Source organism: Helicoverpa zea, chromosome 6, assembly GCF_022581195.2.
Source record: "Helicoverpa zea isolate HzStark_Cry1AcR chromosome 6, ilHelZeax1.1, whole genome shotgun sequence".
NCBI lineage: Eukaryota > Metazoa > Arthropoda > Insecta > Lepidoptera > Noctuidae > Helicoverpa > Helicoverpa zea.
Window position 1 is genome coordinate 8,617,765 of NC_061457.1, and position 19,032 is coordinate 8,636,796.

General features: G+C 36.1%; 1 protein-coding gene across 1 annotated transcript in view; it reads right to left on the reverse strand.

Moving 5' to 3' along the window:
* The window catches only part of LOC124631455 (heparan sulfate glucosamine 3-O-sulfotransferase 1), a 30,243-nt gene that overhangs the window by 3,496 nt on the left and 7,715 nt on the right, over window positions 1–19,032 (reverse strand). The window contains exons 2-8 of the mRNA XM_047165854.1: window positions 9,449–9,481; window positions 8,805–9,055; window positions 7,009–7,177; window positions 2,431–2,577; window positions 1,051–1,266; window positions 615–835; window positions 176–333 (exon numbers count right to left, since the gene is read on the reverse strand). Coding sequence (XP_047021810.1) covers window positions 176–333; window positions 615–835; window positions 1,051–1,266; window positions 2,431–2,577; window positions 7,009–7,177; window positions 8,805–8,902 — 1,009 coding nt within the window. The 5' untranslated portion in view covers window positions 8,903–9,055; window positions 9,449–9,481. The remainder of the gene's footprint in view (window positions 1–175; window positions 334–614; window positions 836–1,050; window positions 1,267–2,430; window positions 2,578–7,008; window positions 7,178–8,804; window positions 9,056–9,448; window positions 9,482–19,032) is intronic.

A 19,032-nucleotide genomic window follows, 5' to 3' on the forward strand; every position in this document is an offset into this window, starting at 1 on the left:
ACATCAGAATGTTGAAAACTTAGACGAATTCTTTAACTATTTTACTTACTCCTAATATCTAGGTATTTCAATGTTTATTAGAATTAAGCCTTGACCTTTTGAATATCGATTATTCACAATCGATTAGACCTATCAATGACCATACAAGAACGTATAAACACTTCACAAAACTTACCAATCTTATGCTCGAGTCCTAGGAACTTCTCAATGCGTCTGAGCTGCGGCACCGGGTCTTCAATGAGCAGGTCTCCGTTCACCACCAGGATCTGTTCCCGAGGGAACACTTCCAGCCACCGGTGGAGGTACGCGTGGTACAGCGAAATGGCTATTGGCCTGTGAGAAAGATACTCTATAAGATGATTTGATGAATCAAGTGTAGTCGGATGATTCACGTTACGCCCCGGCGGGGGCACGGTCCGGTCGGGGTAGCGTGAATCACCCTAAGGCATAAGGGTTTTTCTATTAGTCATGCATCGGGCTAAGATCAGTAGCTGAAGTGATAATAGTGGAAATATTCTTGGGTCATAATTTGAGACATTACTATTTACATAATTTAAAAATATTATTATATACCCATTCCTGGAAACTTTTGAAAAAAATATGTCGTTACGTACCTGTAAGCGATATTAATCGATCCATCAGGAGAGATAGCCAGATGTTCGAACGGCTTGGCCGCGTCAGGTACCGGGTGGGCAGCGATCTGAGGGTGCGCGGGCGCCGACGGTGTGGCGCGACTGCGTAGTTGCGTGTAGTCGGATATCGCGCGCGTCACTGGCTCCCGGACTATGAGTAGGAGACGAACTGAGGAGTTCATAGCTCTAACGCGTTCTGGTACCTTGGTATAATAAGAGGTAAATATTTAGAAAAAAAAAGTTTTTTTTCGTGTACATAATTTCGAAGGATTTAAAGCCCCGTCCTCACTAACTGCAAATTGTATTAAATAAAATTTGTTTGTAGATGGTTTGAGGACATACTTTGGAGCATAGCTCCAATATTCAAGAGCTACACTTTAGTGTTTAGGCGGCTGTAGATATACTTTTAGATCCTTACCTCCGGAGTAACAAAGTAGCTCGGGCTCTTCTCTATCGTGATCTGCCCTTTGAATGACAGCGGCATTTTACTCCGGTACCATTCCAAGCCTAGTGCGTAGTTCTCATCTCGATCGAAGAAGTGGACTTCACCAGATGCCTTTTGTACCATCGGATGTAGGTACAGCATCTCTAGTAGCGCTCGGGTGCCGCATTTTCTGACGCCTATTATAAGAGCCTGTAACAAGGTTTTGGTTACAGTGCGAGATCCAATTTTTTTCACACTGTAAAAGAACGTTTTGAATTGATCATGAAGTTGGCCGCAGCTGCACTACTGGTTTGTATGGACATATTTACATGTTATGGATCGAAGTGGCAGCAGCACGTCCAGTCGCTGTCAGGTATCGATGTCAGATACGGCAAAAAGAATTCAAAACGAACCTTCAATCACTTAATAGTATTTCGGAGACAACCTACTTACTCACCTTAAAATATTCCTGAATAAATTATTAGAAACATTGGATTGTAAGAATACTTAGGTCGTATTTCAAAACGATTTTCGTGATTGAATTTGTCAGAAACATCTAGTTATTACTACTGTCAACTATATAATTTACTTTAGTTGTTTTCTGTATATTTTGCTAATATAAAATGACAGGAACAATAATAGGCGATAATAAATCAATTAACTATCGTATCCATCACTCCAATCTATCCATAGTTATAGTGAGCTAGGCTACCTCGGGGGAATGTTCGTTTCCACTCCACAGGGAAGATCAATAATTGAAGTTTTTATTGGCTTTCATGTACCAATAATAAATCATAATGGATCAACCCACTTATTTATTTAAAACATTACAAACCTAGTGATGATTTTGTAATAATTAAATAGGCAATTTCGCTAAAATGCAACTCATAATGTAATCATTAACAGAATAATGTTAATGAGTTACTAATTACTTAGTATTTGCGTAAACGTGTTAGGCATTCATTATTATTTTACAAATCATTAAAATGTGATATTAAATTGATAATTTATTTAATGTTTTAATTAGTTTGCGTAGAAATTGTTTAGTTAATTGATTATTCTGATAGCTTAGGGCATGACGGTCAAAAGTTTATCATCAATTCATTAGAATATAATATGAAATCTCGTTACGTAATTCAAGATCTCTTATTTTAATATAGCAAAGCTCGTTCAGCCTCGAAAAGATGGTATCTTTCTTCTTTTTGAAAAGAATGAACCACGTAACCTTAAACTATAGTAAAAGAACTAACTGATGGTTTGGCCTGAAACTGCGTTAAGCGGGCGGGAGCGGATTTGTATCCCCGCGGAGAACAGTTTCAGGCTTTAGGCTATACGTTGTCTACTTAAAACATTAGAAACAGAACATTATGTTACCTGTGGGAGTCTGCGTGCCGGTCTAGGTTGCCTGGGAGGTCGTAACCGCTTGCGCAGTGCCATCGGATGGTTGATAGTTCTGGTGTTGCTCTCTTGGCTCTGCAGGATCTTACGCCCTTCGCTGGCGGCCGATGCCATGCTCGCCGCCTGTTCGTGTATAAGGGTCATGAGAATCTGATAAAATGCTAAGTTTAAACTAGATAGTAAAAGAATTATTACACAGAGTTGACACCAAGTAAGTCATTGAATAAGAAGTTGTCAGATAATACGCTATGGCATTGTTACTCACTCATAAACCTATATTTCATCTTAAATCATCATAAACACAAAGAATTTCTTCGACCTCTAAAATGCCCCATTTTGCATTTCAAAAGAAAATAAGAATAATATAAGCGAAGTCCTTTGGTTGAATGTTCTAAGATGATATCACGACGCCTACGCAGTAACAACTTTCGTAGATTATCGCCGGCGATCAAAAAATACATGACTTTAAAAAATATCAAGATTCCGCGTTCCGAAATCCCATTACCGTATAGACGAAAAGGCAATGAACTTTGCGTTACCCTTTCCATATTTTGTGAATTATTTGCATACATTTTTATTTTGGCTTATGAAAGAATCATGTGAACCGCGAGACTGCCAATAACAGGCACGTTATTTGTGGCGGTTTTTAGGAACCACATTTGAAAAGTGCCATCGTGTCGTGTGTGCCTTTCATGAAACAGTTTGCTGAATAATGATTTATTGGGTGATACTGTGCTTATATATGTATAAATGCTGAAGAGTTTAACGCATTAATCTAATGAAGTAATGGTATCATTTGAAAAAATCTTTCATAGTTTTAACCGCTTGATCGAAGGAGATTTTTTATCCGAGTACGTGAAGCAGTCCCCAGTTTCCCCAGACGCGGGAGAAACCTTTAGATATATCCAGGCTGCTCCATGAAGTATGCATGAAGTTACAAGTCCAAAACACAACTTTCCTACTACCAGACTGACACAAACGGACAATCCACTACTTGTATAGTTACAAACGCTATGCCACTGAACTAACAAGCCTACGTATATTGGACACCTGAATAAGGTGATTCAATTATGTGATACCCGTGTTTCCCTTGCTGCTAGCTTGCTTGTCTGTCACTGGTTCATTTGAGCATAGATTTGTGTAGACCTAAATGGTTGCTAATGTTGGTTTTGATTTGTGAATCATTTTATTGGAAAAATGGGTGTCTGAGGTAGGATTTCGTGTAGGAAGGATAACCAAATGCTTTACATTATTAATGTCTTATGACGTTTGTATGGTTAGGATATGGCAAAAATAGAGTTTGATTTTCATTGTCCATCGAGTAATTTTGAAATTTTTATTTCTTTTATTTATTTTGGCACACTGAAATTACCTTTCTGCTCACAAAAGCAACTCCCAACGCGATCGTACACAAAAATATGTCAAAAAAATACAAATTCTCAATACAGTTTAATTCCGGGCCGCTCAATTTTGATAGCAGAGCTAATTTACTCGTGTCATTGGTAGTGATAGATAGGCCGTTCCGCTCCTATTACGTCACGATTTTGTGACGTCACAGATATACGAACAGGATTCAAATGTCAGCCAATGTGTAGAAAGTATACCTACGTCTAATTATTGATAATAGTTCCACTTTGTCTGCGTAATTGAAACTGATTTATTAATCCCTTTGATGAATTATTAGTTAGTTAATCATTAGTGTTGAATCGTTGCTTTGAAGACGAGTAATTCGATATACCTAGTTATCTTTGAAGTTACTAATTGTGAGAAGGAAATTAAAAGGCAGAATGAAATATTAGGAGACAGAACAAAAACTCCGGATATTCATTAAGTCCATGCTTTATATCGTATCGTATTGCACAGAGTAAAAACGTACACCAATTCGGTTACATTTTCCTTAAAACCGCATGATAAAAATTTGTCGCTCTCCCCTTCCGGCATTGAGGCCCAAGGCTATATACTCGAAGCTACGTATCTGTAGTATGTACTCGTTACTTCCACCTACTTGTTGATGTCGTAAAACTCGGTGACATTGTAAAACAAGGGTGTCATAAAAAGGCCCGTGGTATGTTATCTGCGGCGAACGGTTCACAACATTAATTATGATTACGATTCCGAAACAAATGCGTAAATACAGAAGATCAACGTTATAGGGAAACTGGACCACGAATAAGGTTTTCAATATTTTATCTATCTGTTGATTTGATTGCTAGAGATATGACTTTGTCATTAGTCCAGCATAACTAATGTAAAACAAATTTTACAATGGTTGAGGCCCTAGATCCCACACTAGGATTCCTTGTGTTGTGGGATCTAGGCTCTGCGTTCCGCCTGCATACGTTGTAGTAATGTAGTGTAATGTATGTGGTAGTAATGTCAAAATCATATCAATTTTAAGAGAGTAAGCAAAATAACGGATTGAATGTTGGAAAAGCCTTTAAATATACAATACCATAGTTAAACGACATTAAAATGGTGTTATTGTACTTAAACATGGTATAAGTACAAAGATTTATGTAATTACCATCAACCCCAATAAATTCAAAAGAACTACCGTACAGAAAGTTCGTTGACTTTTCACCGATTTGACGCTCGATATTGAATGAAGCTGATACGTGGTTATTTTTATAAATATTAGAATTTTACATACATTTTATTGAATATATTTGGTGATTCTAAAAATGGCTCTAGAACTGACGTAAATGAATGAGAGAGACTGTGTATAATGTATTGTTTTACAATGTAATAGTATAAATTAGAAACAGGAATTTATTATAGCATGCACAAAATCCATATCTCTTGTAGTACTTTTGCTCTAAGTGTCTAGTGGGCGTTGTGCCTTCTGTAAAACAGTTTATGGGGTCAGTAGAGGTGCCCATGGGCTTGGCTACCACGCCTCGAGACACGGCGAGCCACGCATGGCGGAAGTCAAGGCGGCTTGAGGAAAATAAGCCGCTTACCCGAAAGGGTTCGAGCCACGGAGGAAGTAAAGATAGTGGAGATGCCTTAAGGTAGGTAGGTCAGGCATCTTCTAGTAGGTCAAAGTAACGAACGTTAGACGTGATCAACACAATTGTAGGTACTAGAAATAACGAGGCGTTCGGGTTCTTTGTTAAATCAAGACCAGTCTGATAAAGATTGGTCTTGATTTATTGGTGATTTAATTTTAAAAACAGTGGACAGGTTCCATAAAACCTTACATACCGTAAGGGTGGATCCACCTCTAGTAACGCACTACCTTCTTAGGAAAGTTAGCGTTATGACATCTCCGGTGGTCATTTTGTTCTCCATGGTCCGAACCGAGCTTACTAAGTTCGATACACTAAGCGCGTTCTTCGTACAATTTATAGTAGACGTTACCGGCTTACAGTGGGCCGCACTGTAATACGGTATGAGGTAGATCCTATCGGGTACATGGTGTGTTGTGAACGTATATAATGTAACGTCTCTCTTGTTTCCTGTGTGCACTTACAGTGAGTACCTAATACATTATGTTTAAATCCCGTGTGGTAGGGAGTAGATAGAAGGAACAAAACAAAGTACTGTTTTTTTTTTTTAAGATTACGCGGATAAAATAAAAATTCTAATTAAAGTTAGTCCAAAAACGATTGTCTTTATTCTTCAGTCACGTTTGTAACCCATAACTAACGTAAACTACATGAATAAATTATTCATTTATCGCTTTCCGATTTTTTACAAAGCGCGCGTGGGCTAGTAAAATATTTGTACAACCATAATGCTTTTCCAGTGTACACAATACGTATATAAAAATACCGTGGCTATATTTGCGTTACTCCGTATAAAATAAAATACGATTTTTATCGCTGGGACGTGCGTTAAAAATCGCCGAGCGATACGAGTATGGAATCAAAAGGTGTTATGTGAAAACTGTTTAAAGTTTTACAAACACAATGAGCTGAAAAAATGTGTGTATCGTGCAAAAGAGCAATTTATATGTTTATAGTCACTGCAGTATGGCTGGTGTCAAGGCCGATGTAGCCAGTGAGACGTGTATAAGTTTAGCTGATATAATTTTATTTAAAATAATATAAAATTTTATACACTTATGGCCTTACTACAAAAACTTAAAACCCTGTTTTACACTTGTCTAAAAAAATTTTGGCTGCAAAATGAACCATATGTCAACGTCATAATTTGACATTTTTTTAGACAAGGCTTAAACTGACGTTAAAAAGTTTTTGTGGTAACACGGTTATGGTTTAATTAGTTTCTAAATCGTGAGGGGCATAGACCAAAGGTTAAGTCGCGTACACATGTAATGGAGTCGAATCAGTATTGAACTGTTTGAAACTCCACACAGAGAGTAAAACTAATTAGTAGGTACTCTTCATCCGTCTCTCAGTCTAACTTCTTTTTTTTAAGGGAAATCATCAAGTGATCCTTCCCGCTCTGAGCAGCGTGAGGGAGTTTCAGACTCTTACTGTCTAAAACCAGGGCCGCGGTAATTCTTTCGAACAATCCCGCTACCTTACCTACCTAGTTATCCAACCTTACCTAGCTATGATAGTTATAGTCAGTATTGTATGTTCGTACCTGTATGCTGTATAACGCGCTGTCATAGAGCACGTGGAAGGTGAGGAACAGCGACAGCAGCGTGACGGACAGCAGGGCGGCCGCGAGCTTGGGCCGCGACACGCCCACCACCAGCACACAGTCTGCCAGCTCGCCCTCCGCCGGCCGGAACGACGACCGCGGCAACCATCTGTGTACGTCACTAGTTTTAATAATCCTACTAATATTATAAATGTGAAAGTTTTCCTATTACATATATCCTATGTTTGTCATTCTTTCACGCAAAAACGGCTGGACCGATTTGATTGAAATTTTGTATGTAGATAGGTGATACCCATGATTAACATATAGGCTTTTTATCAACACAACACGCGGGAGAAGCCGTGGGCAGCTAGTACTCTATAGTTTGAAAAGGCTCACAAAAAATATGAATTACTACTTTTTGTCTGCACAAGTCAAATCTCAAGCTATTAAACAATTTCAAAAGCATTCTATCATCAATTATGTCAATGCAGTATTATTACTGTTACTTAAACGCAGTTTCTTTAATTTTGGCTTTAAATCACTGATAGCAAACGTGTCATGGTCCGACCCCTGGTCACAGTTTGCTAGATTAGACACCGAACAGATTGGTGAGGTCAGAACGTCTTTACTCAAACGTACTTTTGACCGGTTAACAATTTAGGGTGCAGCTCACTTATCAGTGAAATTGAAAGTAAATTAAATTATTGATTGAAAGTTAAAAATATAAATTATAGGTCACTCAAATAAGTTGATTAAATTTAAGTTATTCTACATGCAGTTATCACAAGTTAAACTTTTGATTTCAGGAGTTAAAATCGTAACCTGTTATCATTGAGAATACTTTGTATTAAAAAGAACTTTTTACGACTGCCATAAAAAATCCAATAAAAAGTTTCTATCCCTGAAATACAGAGACATTGTTGAATGAGATTTGTATAATACAACATAATAATACTCAATGTATTTGCATTTGTGAAAAATACATTTAAGTACTCTTGACCGAGACCCTGAAATAGCCACTACACTACCAAAACATGTGTAGAGTATGTGCCAACAAATTTAATTTAAACAAACAGTTTTATCGATAGGTGTCACACGATGTCATTACTCGAACTAAACAAACCAAATAATTGCCTTGTATCGCAACCTACGCAACATGTTTATTTCATTTATCTATATGTGAGGTTACGTTCATTCACAAATATCATTGTTCGCTCCCACTCAGGCGCGTGGGTTGACGAAATCCTTGAGTCTGAATTGTACCCAATATTTATTGTATTGAAAGATAAATATTGGCTTTTAACAATATTACCTCTTTTCATTTGTGTCCATCTTACCAATTTTGTTGGAAAAATAAGAATTTATTTTTTAGATGTAAGAGTAAATTCAGTCTTGTCTCATTAATTACCCTCGACAGTGTAATGCAAATTAGCAAATTAAATGTTCGTCTTATATTTCACCTCGGTGTTTTCCCAAATCGCTTTTGTAAACAAGGTCAACAAACTAAGATAAAACAACGCAGTTAAATTCAGTAAACAAAACAATAGTCGATTATATGCGAAAACAATTACTGATAATAATTTATTTACTGTACATTATGGACTGCAATAAACGATATGTATGTGAATATTTTTATCAAGTTCTACCACATGACTTAAATACCCAAGTTCTAGATGCATGCTTTAATGAGGTGTATGCTTATTGAATTCAGACTTGCTTAACAGTTGCGCTTATTAGGCAATAAGCGCATCTTTACAGTATAAGGCACAGTAGTGATAGTGATGAATACTTACAGAATATCGAGCGGCAGAGACTGCGAGCAACTCCTGTAAGTTGCCTCAGGGCGATGCTTGGTCGGCAGTGTGTGACTCATCTGCGCACGCGACTCCATGCGGCTCCCATAATACTCTAACACATTGTCATCACTATATTCTACGTCATTTCTAACTTACAAGCCATTTGCCAGAATCACAGTATTAGCTTTTCAATTTATAAGCCCGCAGGCTGTTTCTCATTTTCTTTTTGTATATGTATTGTGATTGATCTGTAACAAAGTATATAGCATTTGTATAAAAGTACCTATATTTTTAAAGTATGGGAAGTTTGTCATTATAGCCAAAACTAATCATTTTGGACCAAGTTGGGCAGTTACAATGTCTTATCGATCTACTTTTTCTTTTTATTACGTAAGTATATGTATCGTTTTAATGTACAAAAATATAATAATTGTGTACTAAAATTTAACGCACTAAAAACTAATATTTAGTTGCACACCTCGCCAGTTTAATTAGTTTATCCATAACATTGTGCGTCAAACAATTCAGCATTACGTGTCTAAAATAAACACGCAATAACACGAAGCAAATGGTTCATAATAAACTTAACGCAACAATAAATATCTAACCGTGTAATGAAGCTTAAGTTAGTAATGACATACCATATTACATGACCTCTGGAGCGCCTCCTACACCTGTAACAACAAACGGACCAAGTGAAAATTACATCATCCCTCTCAGTATTTATAAATTAGCATTTAAGTTGTACAAAGAACACAGAACACACGAATGTAGGTGGTCAGGAAATCACAGTTGCTTCCAAATTCACGGCGGGCCACACGAAACGGCCGCCGTACATTGTGCGGTTTACGAGTCGGAGGTAAAATAAGTTCATTTTACACGTTTTCACCTTTGTGGTTCTGCGACGTAACCCGGATTGCAAGGCGGTCTAAATCTTAAGAACAGGGGTATATTTCGGTTGGAATCACCTCTTCAACATGGAATACGTATAGCCGAAACCGCGCAGGAATAATAGATAAGATTGGAATATTTTATTAGTTTACTGTTATCTAGAAACTTTAAGAAGTTATTCGTTGTTAAATTTTAACGTGGGTGTAGTCGCTACACGTGGAAATTTTGCCTACATAAAGTGTTGCTTGTTTAGGCTATGTAGATAGAATATTCAGCTTATAACTAAGCACTAACCATCTAATTAATTATTTGTCTAACGATTCTACGTATCAAATTAGGGTATTAATACTTAGTAATAAAAGACCCGAGGTCTTCTCGAACACGGTCTAGCTTATCAGCATGTTTACGTTTCTTACACGTGCAAAAGATCTTCTGTTCACAATTCATTGACAAAAACGTATATCATAAAGTTTCAATTAAAATTCCTGCGTGGAAACAAGATACATTAATTTATCTTTGAACAATTTATTTTTGTACTCATCTATGATTAGTATGAAAAATCTTTTATACCATGTCCAACAAAATAATTCAATGAAATCTAAAAATACCAAAGCCAACATCCGAGATTGAATTCGTGTCACAAAGCTGAATGGTTCGAGCCCTATTTGTAAGCGGAGAACCAAAACTATTTTGAGCATACTCTACAATTTTCACCGTCGTAATTACAGAGCACAGGGTTATTTTATACGCACTTAATACGCAGCTTTTGTTCTCAAATAGAGGGAAATATTTAGCCTTTGTTTTAGTAACTCGCTTGTACCTAAACATACACACAAATATTACAAAGACGTAAGTGTTTGTAAGTGCGTATATTTGTCCTTCACGCACAAACGGGTGAAAGGATTTTGATGAAACTTTGCAGTAATGAAGCTTACTAAAAAGGCTACTTTTTAAGCATAAGCAAAAGTTAGTGGTTCATAAACCAATGGGGTTATCGGCTCAAATACGCTGGAGTGGCGTGGGGGTACCTACTAAACACTCCATCACTCTCTTAATCGTAAGGTGAATGTGGGGTTGGGCAGTGTGCACATGTGTGAGTAACTGTTAATACTATCATAGGCTAGCGTGACCTTGTTTAGTGCATCGTTTATGGATACGCCCTCTTAGGATATAGGTGTACTGAAAACGTTAGTAAGTATTTTAAAGTTAGGGAGCTCAGTAGAATTTTGTATTGGGTTCCAATAATTGCAATAAAAACAGGTAAGGCGAACATATCCATGAAATGGTTTGCTCATCTATTCCTAGCTACAGATAATGTTTTCTTTCTTATATTTCTTACAAGTGCGTATAACATTTTAAAATATGTAGGTACCAAATTATAACTTCCCTTATTAACTTCAATTAATTTTCAAACTACATTATAATGTAGAGCAGAAGTTGTATGTTCTATCACATCGCTCATTAAATATTAACGTGCATAAAATCAAACTGCGGATAAACTTTCATACTGCTTCGTAGTACTTTCCACTCTCAAATGATGTAAACTACACATTGGAAATGAGATAGATAAACTAAGGAACTTACATTCGCACAAGTCAATAATTGTTCCAGTTTCGTTCATTAATGGTCGGGTATTCTATCAGGAGTTTAACTAGGTATAGATTTCTAGTTTAACCATGTGTGAACTAGTTCGATAGATAGCCTACAAAGTATTCTAAGCTATTCTAAGGAACACTGAATAACAAATGAAGAACGAAAATATTAAAGTAAAAAGATTGGAAGTAGAATTTTAGGAGAGAGTTACGACTTGTATTAAAATTCATAGCGCCCACAAAAACACATTTTTGTCTGGGCGTAAAATAAAAGCAATTTCAAAATACATGTTTTTAATTATGCTCGAATGAAGAAACTAAAAGTATTTTCAGGCGTGTTTATTTGTTTATTATAAGCGAATAATCTAGAATTAAAGTTTTAATTGAAGAAAAATACTATTAACTAGTAACTATAAACGTTTAATTTAGTTATTTTGAAATTCTGCGGTATTTTAGTTATCAGAGCTCTATCTAAGTTTAACTAAAACATGCATATTGCCGGCCGTTTATACATCATACATCTAAAAAGGCGTGAACTAAACAGGTACGAACAAAGGGTTGCGTCATACTGTCGGTTTTGTGGCAACATAAGTCACATTTCGGAAAGGTCAACAGGGGAGATGGTTTAATGAAATTATCCGGCTGTGCGGGGTTCAAACGGCATGTAATGCATTTTTAGTGAAACTTGTTTATATCTGTGGGCGGGCCGGTGTGTGGGGTGCGGGACGCGGGGCGCGGGTGCGGGCCCGAAGGTCGGGTCAAGGCTTCAATGCACCGCCATATATATTAATAACGTACGAGCCCACGATCGCGTCACCTTACTATTTCCACATGAAGGCCAATCCCAGATTATTCATATTATTAGGTCAGATTGCTAAATTTAATTCCCAACGGAGCATAAACAACTGAATAGCGTATTGAAGCAATACCTGGGAGATATCGAGGTGGAAGCATGCGCTTACTAATGAGCAAAGTCATCAGTATCAGTTTCTACAATCAACGCGCACCTCGCTGTAAAGAGGTCAGGAAAATGCAGGGAAACCTCACCTTTATTCAGGTTTGTTCCCAAGCCAAGCTATTATCCATCAAAGGCGCGATACTAATACCTTTGTTGCCGATATTTAAAGAAAATAATAACAAAAGCCGACCTTCTTAGATCATTTGTTGAAATAAAATAAGACAAAGAGGATTATTTCCGCGGATAGACGGTAAAATTTCTGGCATCTTAGTTTTAAGACACTTCGAAAGAGGCTTACGTTTTATTTAATTAGAATTTAAGGGAGAAAATGAAATTGGTGTTCTTGTGGACAAATTATAACCATGCTTTGTTTAAATTTAAAATCTACCGTCTTACCACAAAAACTTTTTAACGTCAGTTTAAGACTTGTCTAAAAAAATGTCAAATTATGACGTTGACATAAGGTTCATTTTGGAGCCACATTTTTTTAGACAAGTGTAAAACAGTTGTTAAAGTTTTTGTATAATAGTAAGGCCAAAAGGTTTTTATTTCAAATAGTCTACTACAGACTTGGTCTGGAGAAGAACAGACAAGAAACTTAATGAACACTGTTTTAAAAGTAGAACATTGTGTGTTGTATTTATATGTCAGGCGTATTGTTAGCATACAAGCACAGTAACAGTAATGAGCGTTCGAGAAGGATCTATTGTGATTATATATTAGTGATGAGCGTCTGTACACAAGTATCGCCCGAGGGATACACCTCAATGCTCCACATCGAGTATATAGCTACTCCAATGTGCTGTGTTAAACAAGAATGTTACCCTAATTAAAGAACGAAATTGGCTCGTGGAGGCTCGCTTTTTTACGACCAATCATAAAACAGGCTTTTAGAGTACAACATAAAGTAACGTACTCTGAATTTTTACGGGAGTCAGACGTTTTATTTGTAGAATTAAATTCACAGCTTCCGGATTTGACATCATGTCAAATGACAAATTACTTGGCAATTGAAGAAACCCGGTATATTATTCACGTACTTGTTTCAATTTCGGTCGAAGCAAGAAAGTACATACACGCTGCTTCATCTAGTATGTTAAAATAATTTACTTTTGAGTGTGGAAATTCGTGAAAATTCTCTTTCTTGGAATCATTGCACGGAAACGGTGTTGGTGTGACACTGTTGATGGAACCAACGTACCTTTATTCCATCAACAGTTTATTACTCTTTAATAAATTATTCCCATATAATATATTATAATGTCTAAAGTAACATGACCTTTATTGTATCTAAAACTTACATCAATCAATAATAATAATAACTACTACATTCAATACTGACGAGCACTCGTCTTTTCGTCTCTATTCTGCTCACACAAACATTCAAACAAGTAACAAATAATAAATATTATCCTAATAAACATGATAATTTAAAATACCAATGATAAAACGACCCTAAACAATAATTTTCAAACAAATCCTTTGATATCGACATAATCGGTAAAAAGTTCGCAGGTAAAATCATGATCACAAAAAAGTTCAATTTCACAATCACAAATGGAAATATTCAGGGGATATCGTAAATGAATTTCACATTTTATTAAACAATTTAAATTTTTGTTTCACGAGCTATGCAAATTCGATTAAGGTCACCTCAAATGAAATTAGAATTTAGGCTTCGATTTTATTTATTGGCCTTTTGTTTTACTATGTTCTCACAACACGGAATATTATATTTTCCAGTAAAAAGAAATTGTGTCTAAAGAAACACACTTTCTGTCAACAAAATCACAATAATGGCTAAATAATAACAGCCTAGGCCAATAAAACTCACTGACAGAAACGATACTTAGTGAGCGAATGTACCCAGCACACCGCTAAAAGGCCACATTTTCGACCTCGCGTTTAAATACTTAATATTCCATGGTAAATTTTAAACTGCCGTTTCATTAAAGTTGGTATTACCGGCGTGCATTATTCCCATAATATGCAATATTGCGCTACGTTCCTCGCAATTTTACTTTAAGGCCAAGTGCTTTAAAACGGTGCTTTATAATAACAAAGCCCGTCCTTCTGAAGGTAATTTTTAAGAGTGTTTGAACGAATGGGTAATAATATTTCCATACTTGTGAAGTAACAAGGATGACGGTAGGTTCAAATTACACCATGACGTAGGAAATAAACGTACTAACGTGTGATGACGTGCGACCTACGTTGCATGTCACTGTTACTGTAATTCGTTGAATCCAAGGTGAAGGTCTTTAAAATAAACTGTGGTATTTCCACGACGGTTTTTATTTTAGCATTAAATTCTAACGAAATGTTAATGGTTTTATGCAGTATTTTATCCTAATGCAGCTAACAATTTAGCAAGCCATGAAACGTTTGGAGCATTTAAACTAAACATTAATTGTGAAAAGCATTCGTCACACGTAACTGCAGTTACACGCTCGCAACTCTTTAATTGGGACAAAAAGTTGTACAACGTACCATCCAACTTTCCGATATATACCTACTAATGTATAAAAATGTACGTATAACAGGCTATTGTGATAACTAACAAGCAACTTTCGTGTGTCGCCACCAACGGCTTCAGATCCGACCTATTGTACGGCAAAGGCCAGGGAGTTCGTTGAATGAGCCCGAAAGGTCGCTCTCTGTTGTATCTCTATTGAGAACACCTTTGTACAATAAATAGCCGGCTTCTGCCTTTTCTGCTGGCTTCACAAAGCACAGGAAATCTTTAAGACACACTTATGAATGTTTCGTATGAGTCGATCGGTATTTCGGGATAACGATGGTAGAACCAATATTTTTTAATCAAAGAAAAAGGGTTCAAATTAAGCGATAATATTCATTTATGTATTTTTGACAAGGCCTAATGGATTCCGTGAGTTTCAGTATTTGTCATTAAGAAACCGTCTTTCCTGAAATGCTTAAAACAATCCAAAGATTTGTAATTGCAGAGGCTCTTTTAATATATCGATAAAATTTTAGCTAAGTTACTCGTAAGTGAGCAGAGCAGCGACGGCAGAACAACCGGAGGTTTGCGCCTATTACCATAAAGTACGGAAGCTATAAAACGAGGCTTCCACTGAATTTAGTTCACGACTTCACGTCGATACTATTACACGGGAAAATATGAAAATGAATAAAACACCCAGTATATAGCGCTGTTGAATAAATTAATAAATTACGGAATAATAGGCGCTTTTATAATTTTTTCATAAACATTTAATTACCGAAGTATGGGAGCTGGTAAAGTTATGGTTTGATAACCAGTATAATTTAACAAGAAACCTGGGCTTGGATTTCCGACGCTGCCTTTTATACCAAACTCTTTTACTGGTAGCACCCCCTTTAAAATATGGTAGGAAAGCAGACCACAAGAACATTAGTAATAACCCGCATAACGTGTTTTTAGACTAGTATGTATTTCTTAGAAGTGTTTAAAATATTATTTGTCGGTACTATTATCACGAAAATGGTAGTTAGGCGGCTTTTGCGTAGGCAACCTTCAGCTATTTTAAATATTAGGTCAGAGCAAAAGTTCCTTTTCAAATTAATTGCTCTATTTAAAAATGTATAACGAATAATTAAGTCAACAAAAATTCCAGTTGAATAAAACGGGGGCGGCCATAATTATTTTATAAAAATTTTCGCCAACTGGGAAATTTTGAGAGTTTATACAATCCGATAAGCCGAAGGGAATTAAAAATATTACGTTACCTTACCAACTTCTGGTTAGCAACATGTTTTAATTATGAAGTGTTTGTAATATTGTTATAAGGTTTTAATAATATCGGCTGTCGGCTATTATTGAGGGTCAATAATTTCGTAAGCGATTCAAAGTAAGCAGACCTTTGTTTTGGGTTGTGTTTTAAATTATTGGTGGTTATTCGAGCACCTCTTTAGACATCAGATGAGATTACTCGTTTTCAACCATAATTTTCCAGTTGATTGAAGTGTCGAGACACGAGATGACTGCATTTAATCAATACTTACGATGAAGAGCTTTTTCAGGTAATATTGGCAAAACATATTTGTTCGATGCGCCACGGCAGCGTTTTACAAAAAGTACTATATGAGTTCGTAGGCACGTACGTACACCCACACAGGTTGAACTTGTGTAAATGTCAGTGACACGTCTAAATTGCAACGCTCTCTGGATAAAGGCGATAACAAAATGGAAACGTAAGCAGTTTCCACTCGGTTACCGGTTCTCGCATACAAAAATGTAATAATATGTAGATCGGTGTATAACATGTAAATATTTAAGTGGTTTTCGATGACATCGGCAAGAACGCACGAGACACAGGTAGGTACAGATAATCGGCTTTCCTTTTGTGCTTGAGAAAAAGGGAAATGTTTTTTCCATCGTACAGTTTGTAATATGTTTTTCAGAGACGGAATTTTAACGCCCTGGGGAGGTTTTTATGCTTAGACTCAGGGAAATTGGACAAATTGAATTTTGTGTTTTGTTTGAATATAATTTACCGTACCTTCCTATACTTACCGCACTTGGTAAGTGTGGTTGCTTTTATACGAAATTCTTATGTTTACTAGTGTGAAGTATATGATATGTATAGAGGTAATCCGCATTTTCATATATATAATGTACGTAAGGTATTCAGTTCTGTTTCCTTTTTGAAATAGGCAATCTTGTTCAGAATCTTGCATGCGGCGCGCTTTGCTCAGATAATTGCATGCAGATGAATATGCACGTGTTCAATATTTAAACGGATTGCTGCAGGTGATAAATGGGCTTAGATAATATATAGCATTTATGTTTACTATTTGTATTTATATTGGGTTTATGTTTATTATTTACGGAGGTTGAATTTTTTTGACAAAAATTATATAATGTACACATAAACAGAATACACACGAGACAATACCTTTTCCTGATACTTCTATACCTACTAAGACGTTTCAAGTTCGCAATCGGCTGAAAACTGCTAAATTCATCAATTACATACACATATTACTTCGCATAGACCGATCAAAGATCTCAACTACAAATAGTTCTAATATCCCCACGGGACAAGAGAAAATATGTTTCTACAAGAAAGACATTTGTTGTAAGAATTGCAATATTTCAGTGGTCCAGCGCCATTTTGAAATAACAAGCATCGTTTCACTCGAACTCGCTGAGACGACTCGCATGGAGCAATAACTCAAGTACGACAATATTTGTGATCCCTGAGACATCCTTGACCCAAACCTTGTTCGAGATAAAGGAACAAACGAAGGTTCAGGTAACTAGCGACATCTGCATTTCGACAGAGTAAACTTTTTCGTACTAATTGGCAAGCGCAGTGATTTTCTGTCTGTCTTGTGTGCAGGGATCAAACACAATCAGAGTATCTTTTGTGTTATTGTTTAATTAAGAATATTTTCATGTACTGTACAGTCATTGTGTGCGTAAAAATCGTGTAGTAAAGAAAATATCTCAACTTAATTAATTTACTGAATTGAATTGGTTTCGCTTTTTATGTTTTATCGATAGTCGATTCTGTTGTTTGTTTGTAGAAACCTGCTATCTTTGCTCACTTAATTAAATAAAGGTAAAACCTTTTCAAGTTAAATAAAAAGCATCGGTTATATATTTTCTGAAAACAGTGTTTACACAAACAAAGTTTACTTTGGTTATCCAGCAATTTTACCATCGACCATCGAGATAAAAAACAACAACGAAGTTTGAAATACGAGAGTTTAACCTACATTTTTACTTAGTAGTTATCTAGAGAATAAAAGAAAACAGATTTAATTTTATGGAGCAGAGAGAACAAAATAAAATAAAAGGCGCATCTAAACAACGTTTAAGGTCTCTAAGAGCGGAGGAAATTCAAAATTTAATCTACTCGGGCATAAGAATAACAGAGTTTCCGCAAACAGCGCCGCGGGCAGACTAGTCAATAATAAAATAGTCAAACCTTTTTCATCCCTCAAGTGCTTTTCTACGCTCAACTCGGAACAAGTGAATTTCAATGAACTGAAAAGAACACAAATCCACCTTTTTCCTTTTTCACTTAATAAAGGACTTTAACTTAAGTATTCCTATGGTAATTCTCCATCAGATTTAAAGAAATTACACACTTACATTGAATAGATAGAAACTTGTTTTTTCAACTTTCTCGATCGATAATTTATCATAAAACTTGGTACTTGAGAAATTGCAGTTTTCGCTTCGCATCGAAAAGTTTGGGATCAAGATTATAAAGTTGGATATCCCGAGGAGCGACGATTCAAAAAGCATTAGTCAGAACGACTGAGATAACACATTCTCTTTGAAAACTTGATCCTTTAGTGGAATTGAGAAATTATTTCGCTGGAACTGTTTTTTATTATAGTTTAAGTTTTGTTTTAAGAAGCCAGTTTTATTATTGTTTATAATGAATTTAATTAAATGAGATAGGCTTGAAATACAAAAATAAATGGTAGCTAAATTATGAAACCATAGAATTATAAAGGAAATATAAATGCTATCACGCATGTCATGTATTGTATTGTATTAGCAGCTTTGTGTCTGGATTCCCAAGTTTTGCCTCCGTTCTTAGCTACTCCAGTTTCAAGCAAATAAGTTGTTCTTCTCAATTGTACCGTGATCTGAGTCCGGCTGCAGTTAATTTATACACAATATACAAGACTTTTAGCCGGGTCTTGCGCCGCACTGCGTCGTTCCGCGGCAATCCTTTTTTATCCAGTTATCTTGAAAAATACTATAGCGTGCAATATTGTGTGGAAACACGATTATTCCGTATTTACTCAGAAAGCTATTTAT